This window comes from Poecilia reticulata, linkage group LG11 (genome assembly GCF_000633615.1).
Source record: "Poecilia reticulata strain Guanapo linkage group LG11, Guppy_female_1.0+MT, whole genome shotgun sequence".
NCBI lineage: Eukaryota > Metazoa > Chordata > Actinopteri > Cyprinodontiformes > Poeciliidae > Poecilia > Poecilia reticulata.
In genome coordinates, this window is record NC_024341.1 from 23,050,438 (window position 1) to 23,057,732 (window position 7,295).

The window sequence follows — 7,295 nt, forward strand, 5'->3', positions numbered from 1 at the left end:
ATTTATCAGTTTGAAAGAATATTGTTTACATACTCGCAGGATGATTCAGTTCGAAACTCTGAATTGAAATATTTTAAGAACAGAAAGTAAACCACTGACCCATGCACTGTTTATAACAGATATTTTTCATGGGTTTCTATTTTTAACCAATGTGACACAGTAGCTGCTTGTCCATTGGCCGTACAATTTTACAACCTAGAATTGAGAAAATAAATAAGCTAAATGGAAACACGACAATGACAAAAAAATTGTGCTTTTCCTTTTTTAATAAAGCTTTCCTGTTAGAATGAGGTAGTTTTTCAGCCGTATTCAAATTGGTGTGTTTTGTAAAACWGCAATGGAAACACATTTTTTCACATCACACGAGTCACACCAACAACCAGGTGTTTTAAGTGGGGAAAAATACGCCACTAGTGTTATTTTCACTTTTATAAGAAGACGACGGGAAGTAGTAGGACGATTTTTTAAYGACTTATTGTGTGAACAAACTTATGAGTGATTTTAATTGCATCTTATTTAATTGAAACATTGCTATTAAAACAACATTTATAGTGAAAAAGATGAAGTAAGCATGAGGAGGATTTACCTGTTGTAAGCGCTGACCAGGAGGACGTTGTTGTCCATGGCGCTGTTGTAGGTGGGGATGCTGCTGATGGGGATCAGGAGCTGGGTCTGGGTGCTGTGCTGGTTCTGCAGGGCGGACAGAACCTGGGCCAAAGTCCCTGGGGGCAGAACAGAGCTGCCTCCTGCAGAGCCCCCTTTAATCTGCAGCACRTTGGGGCTGTTAACCATGATGCTCTGGGGGATGGTCTGGACCTGCACCGGCGTGGAGACGGGGATGAGACGCGGGGTGGACGCAGCAGGAGTCGGAGCTGGGGACAGAGTGGGCGGCTCCTGGCTGTCGTCGTATTCGTCGTCGCTCTCCACTTTTATGACGTCGTCGACGGCCAGCTTATGAGCCGTGGCGAACTTTTTAGGCTCCGGTCTGCTTTTGATTCTCATGATGGGAGTTTTGCTGAGAGGGATGGCTTTGCGGGACATTTCCTCCGCCTCGTCCTCCTCCACTTTGACAAAGCTGCCGTCGAAGGTGAGATCGTTGACYGTCTGCTGGAAGATAGTCTCGTTGTTTCGCTTCACCATCGTCCGCGTGAAGTTGTCCTCGCCTGGGTGCAGCCGAGCATTGTGGGCCTGAAGTGTGTCGTAGCTAAACACAGAGGAGCATTGATACATAAAAGAAACATAACATCCAACTTCTGTCCAGTTTTGCATATTTATAATTGCCTTGAAACTATGGCGAAGATGCCACTTCCCAATGACATTCAGTACCTTGAAAAGTATTAGTACCCTTTTTTTTTTTTTTTTTTTCCCCCATTACAATAACAATTTCCAGTGTATTTTAATAGGATGTTATGTGATAGAGCACCAATAACTAGTGCATAAAGATGCAGTGAAAAAAAAAACMGTTTCTAAGGTTCCAAATAAAAATCTGAAAAGTGTGGTGTCCGTTTGACTTCAGCAAGCTTTAGTMMGGTACCYCTAAATTAATTCAACCATTTACCTTTATATGTTATAAATGATATTGTCAAAGTACACACACAAATCAAATTGAGTAACTTTGGTGAGACTTGGTGTTGATTTCAAAACCTCTAACTTTTGGAGCTGACAAGTAAAGAAGAGAGTATCCTACAATTACTCAAGGTTTTATAAACTTTGGTACATTTATTATATTACTAATTCCTAAATAAAAAAATTGCAGTTTCAATTCTTTGGTGGACTTTAAGATCCAGTTTAAAAACCACAAGTCCATCTTAACATTCTATGTCTAAAGACATACAAGGTGGAAAAACAGCATTTATTCACTTGGACTTTGTCATATACTAAAAGAAGGGGGGTCTGGAAAAAGAAGCATTTTTCCCTGTTCAATTTGCTTTTTTTCATCCTAACAGAGACCTGGAAGATGATACAAGCAAATTCCAAACRATTTCAGACTTTTAAACACTGCATCGTATTGAATGCAGAATATAGCAAATGCAAGCCAAACKTTTCAGATTTKTAGCTGTAAAAAAATTTAAAAACCATATGTCATTGTTATGCGACTTTGTGTTTGTCTACCACATAAAATCTATACTCTTGCAAGGCACTCGACATGAGAAAACTGTTGACTATAGCCCAATAAGATTTMATATTTATGAAGAAGCACAATGTCTACAAATATACGAGGCCTGAAACTAGTGTCCAATACTATCACAGACACCCAGAGTGATCATTTTACCTTTTGGTGTGGTAGTCACACTCCACACACACGTAGGAGGCATTAATGATGACATCGGGGTGCTCCGTGTCCACATGCATGGTGAACAGGTTCAGCTCTGTAGTCTGGAAGCTGCAATATTTGCACTCGTATCCCCCTTCAGCCGTGTTCAATTCCAAGTACGGGTCTGACCCGACATCCTGCCCGACATCAGCGTCCTCGGCTTGATCCTCCGACAGAGCAGGAACCTCRGAATAAACTGCAGCCACTTCRTTGCTATCCTCAGGGTCTGTGATGTCCATAACGTCCTCCACCTCCTGATCTGAGTCTATGGCTTCCTGAGGAGGAACCATGCAGGGAATGGTTGATTTTCTCCTGCTCGCCATCCTTGGTTGTGGTCAGATTAGCAGAGTACAGAAGATGGTGTGGGCTGTCCTGTTAGGGTTCCATATGTAAGGATGATGGCAGTTGAAATTTATCAGTTATTTTTGACTCCTGTGGGAAAAGAAACCACATTATGTTGCAATYCTAAAAGAAAKARAGACCRAAGTCATTTTAAATATGTAAATAGTGCAATTTACAGKGTTTTCTGACATTTAGCAGCTCTACTGCTGKCATGATAACAGRAATAATTTTGTACTGTATACTAARCAGTTTCARGTTTTATTATTGGTGATCAGCCACTTCTGATTCAAAACTAAAAAATCTCATTCTTAAACCGAACTGAGATCAAAACACACGTCAGGTTGGGCTAACAAGAAAACTCTTTGGTGTGTAAATTGTTACAGAGTTACAAAGACTCATGGTACTCATGGTTAGCTATTTGAAGAAAAAATGACAAGTTTAAAAATAAATGAAGGATGTATGGACAATATTAAAATAAAAAAAATCTTAGTTTCTAAATAGGGGTGCACTGATTGCAGTTTTCTGGCCGATCGCCGATTACCAATCTTTTAAAAAAACCTAACGTACCGAGTCCGATTTTGGCTGATACCATATATCTGTCTGAAATGTTGCTCAATATCTCAAGAAAGTTGCTGAACAGTGTGCAGACATGACTTAGTCAGCCGGTTTGTCAGTCAAACTCTCACGGGAGAAAAAAGCACAGTGATTGATTTTTAGACCTTTGCCAAGTTTGATAACATCGGTGRATAAGATTGGCTTCACATGTAAAAATCGGTTGATCACTGATCTCCTAAAATTAAGGAAATCTGCACCAATAAATTAGTGACCTCCTATTTCTAAACCTTCTTTGTGGCTCTACCAGATGTAAGTCTTTCAGTAGATAACAGGAAGGTTGGATGAAATAGAGTACTGGATTTGGAAATGTTGGAAGACTTTWAGAAATTTTACTATTACAGTGAGGCTCTACAGTCTCTGGAGAACAYACTAAAACTGTTTTTTTAAAGTAATGCTAGCTAGTTGCACTAATTGGWAGTAGATTATGCTAAAATACAGTTTCAAACATCTAGGTCTCACTGAGTAATGACATTCAGATAAAATTGGTACTACTAGYAGATCAAAACTTTACAAAATTGGCCACAAATTTAAGATGAGTACATCTCTCGTTTCTCTTTGGATGCTGGATGCTTTTCCATTTATCCGTTATAGAACCAGATTGCTGACGCACATATACTWTATACTTTTTTTAAAGTCCTGGAAAGTTGTGGTTGTGTTGTGTAATASGGCTGAAAGAATCAGGAAAATATGCAACTGCAATGAGACGAGGACAACATTGATCATGATTGATGATTGTTTTCTTCTTCACCATTATACAATATTTCCACCAGCCTCCCCCTGCGTTAGCTTCTTAGCCACTAAAAATAAACATCTAATGTGAGCATTAATTAGAGTCTATCCAATATGCAGAGTGTAAATGTATAACACTTGAAATATTTAAAACATCAGTAATTTCGGGATTGTAACGTTGCATAGACTTTACAATGACAGCTGCGTCATTGTATAAAAAATGGATGAAATCAGAACTGGGCCAGTTTTGCTATGCAGATTAGGTGAAATGATTTAATTGACAGGTAAATGTTGAATTTTTGACTGAATTTCTGTCGCAGTAGTAATTCATCACATTAATATAAACACAATATGATTTTTGAAGACATAATGACTGTCATAAAGTGGTTTGACAGCACTCAGTTGGATGTTAAAGTATGAAGCTAATAAGTTGGAAACTATGTGCTTCCATAAACTAATTAATTATACTGGGCAGAGACTAATTTGAGTACTTTAGTAACTTTTTAGGAAACATTATGATACATCACTACTCATACTTGACTAAAATTTCTAGTTACTCTACCCACTGGTAGTAACGTTACTGARTGAAGAACAAACATGTTTCAACCAAAATTGCATGAGACACAGAAACATGCCTACAGTTTATGCTAAAGTGAGATCTCTTGTTTGCTCACAAGCTGTGTGAGCAAACAAGAGATCTCACTGACATGACATTGTCATAAACATGACACAACCACTGTTATTAACATGAAAGAGTCCTCATGAATGTTTATGACTGTTGTCATGACGTGTCATTCGGTAAATAACGACACTTTTAATGCAAAGCTGACTCCTTTAATGGACTTTTGATGTAAGTTTCAGTGCAACATTGCATAAAAATGTCATTATTTACCAAATAATGCTAAGTTGACATTGTTAATGCGCTTTTAATGCAACTTTGCATTAAAAGTGTAATTATTTACCAAGTGACACATCATGACAATAGTCATAAACGTTCATGAAGACTCATTTATGATCATGWCAGGTGTTATAACATATTTACGACTGTGTCATGTCAGTCTTATGCACACCACTTCAAATAAAGTGTTACCTTCTAATGTTCTTTACTATCTGCTGAGCCTCTTTTTAAATCAAAAATAAACTGTAGACACTATATACTGCCACTGAAAATACCTTACSCTGTTCTAATATGGCTATATACACATTTCCTACTGTACGTATTTGCTTCATTAACCAAAACATAAAAAAAACATTTGATTGTTTTGTAATTAAATGTACTATTGTTTGTCTTTTAAATACCAGAATTTGCACATAATTATCGTTTTCTGATCACATCACTTTTATTATTATATTAGATGTTCTTATCATRATAGAATAACCCTTCTGTGAAGTACTTTTTTAACTCTCAAGTAATTTCTTTGATGGTCACGTTTAACTTTTGCTGAAGTACAAATATGTTGGAGTAGTGCCACTCTTACTTGAGGAGAATTGCAGGGTACGCTGCCCACCTTTGACTAAATGTATTGCATTTAGTAACRACCATGCAGCCATAGTAACCGACACACTCAGCTCTAATGTCCCGTGTCTCCACAGCTAGCTTTCTGCCTGAAACACCCAGAGGAACGACRACATCCTCCTTGCTAACTTTAGCTATCCCCCCTTTCTGTGACAATGAGCCCAGTCCACATGAGTGGCAGTGGGTAATAGCCACCACTAACACCCACCTGCCAGCTGCATGTTTACCTGCCCTGTCGGTTTCCGCTTACCTGCATGTTGGAACAAACAGTTAGCTGACTAGCGGTTGTAGCTGTGTAGCATCTCTGTTTCGCCCTGTTGATACGCAGTCTTCCGCCTTTTACCCAAATTCACCATGGATCCCATCTGCTTCAGCCCGTCACAGAGCTGCTCTAACATCCGGGCTTGAGCTCACCACCACCCATTATCCTCGGGTTTTAATGGCGCCGCTTTACAACGCATTGTTTGCTCCGTTATTCTGCTTATGGGGAGGACATTTTCATAAAAAAGCACCGCTAGTTTACCGAATCCGAACAATTTTTTTGTACTGCTGCTGGAAGCTAGCAAGAACTGACAACTGCATCCGGTTGGAGGACTTCAAAATAAAAGTCACACTAAAGGTCACTAAAGTAAAACAGGCAAATTTCTCCTTCAAAACGGTGTAGCAGCTAGGAGTAATAAGTACTTAAATTTTCTTTTTACAAAATATGACATTTTTACAATGCAATGCAAAAATTCTGTTTTTATCAAAACATCTATTCATGTTTCTTAGTCTTTCAGTACTTGCTTGATGACTAATGTTTATGTATATATTTTTTAAATGCACATTGTTTAATTTTTTTTATTTTGCCAGAAATATAATTTGATATATTATCAAATAGTTTGGTAATTTATATGTGAATGCTCAATATGAATACATTAAAAAAACAAAGTGTAGATTATAAAACTAAATATTTTTATATGAGTTACTTATTGGTATTTAAGGTATTCCATGCTCCAAGAAAAAAAATTAAGTCCTATTTTTACTGGTACATAAAGAAGTGGTCATTTCAGAGGAATTATATCTAAACACTTCAAGCATATTTATCGGAGAACTGTAGTCATACACACCTGTACTTATTTTGAAAGCGATCAAAAAAGCGGAAGCGAAAAGTTGACGTAATGAGGTCATGTTTGTTATTTTTTTCCAGTACATCAGCGTGGGGTGAGAAGGTTCATGTACGTCATTGCGTCAGGCAGACGACACTTAACTGCTTTCAGTTCAGGAATATAAAAAGTAAAACATAAAAAATAAAATACACTACAACTAAGAGCTGTATTAATTTAATGAAAAAAGTAGGACATTCAAATATCACATTGGAAATATGAATATCTCCTAAAATATAAGAAACACACACACAGCTTGCTCTAAATGTAACACAAGTTCAAAACTATTTAYTTAAACCAATCATGTCATCTATTAACATCAGCAAATAGAAAGCATGTGAAATTTTAGCAATTTTTTTTCTTATACTCTCTTTGCTGCATTTGAAGCTGAAACCTAATAACAGATCATTGGRTGTAAATCCAGTTCTGTGCTTAAAAGTAAAAATACTTAACAATGACTTAAACTAAACACAAACAAACAGGCACACTTTAGTGGGCTGATACACAAAATACATAGTCAATGTTTTTCATTTACCCAGAACAACACTTTTATAAAGTGCATGTCATGATAAATTCAGTAAATAAACACACTGGCCAGAGGCTTTACTTTTTTGTAAAATGTCAAAGCAATAGA

General features: G+C 37.2%; 1 protein-coding gene across 2 annotated transcripts in view; it reads right to left on the reverse strand.

The window, feature by feature from the left end:
- Positions 1-6,101, reverse strand: part of LOC103472790 (zinc fingers and homeoboxes protein 1-like) — a 23,837-nt gene extending 17,736 nt beyond the window's left edge. For both annotated transcript variants that reach the window (XR_001777115.1, XM_008422627.2), the window contains exons 1-3: positions 5,767-6,101; positions 2,273-2,746; positions 587-1,204 (exon numbers count right to left, since the gene is read on the reverse strand). Coding sequence is in view for 1 of the 2 variants with exons in the window: in XM_008422627.2 (XP_008420849.1) it covers positions 587-1,204; positions 2,273-2,637 (983 nt within the window). In the remaining variant the exon portion in view is untranslated. The remainder of the gene's footprint in view (positions 1-586; positions 1,205-2,272; positions 2,747-5,766) is intronic.
- Positions 6,102-7,295: the final 1,194 nt, after the last annotated feature.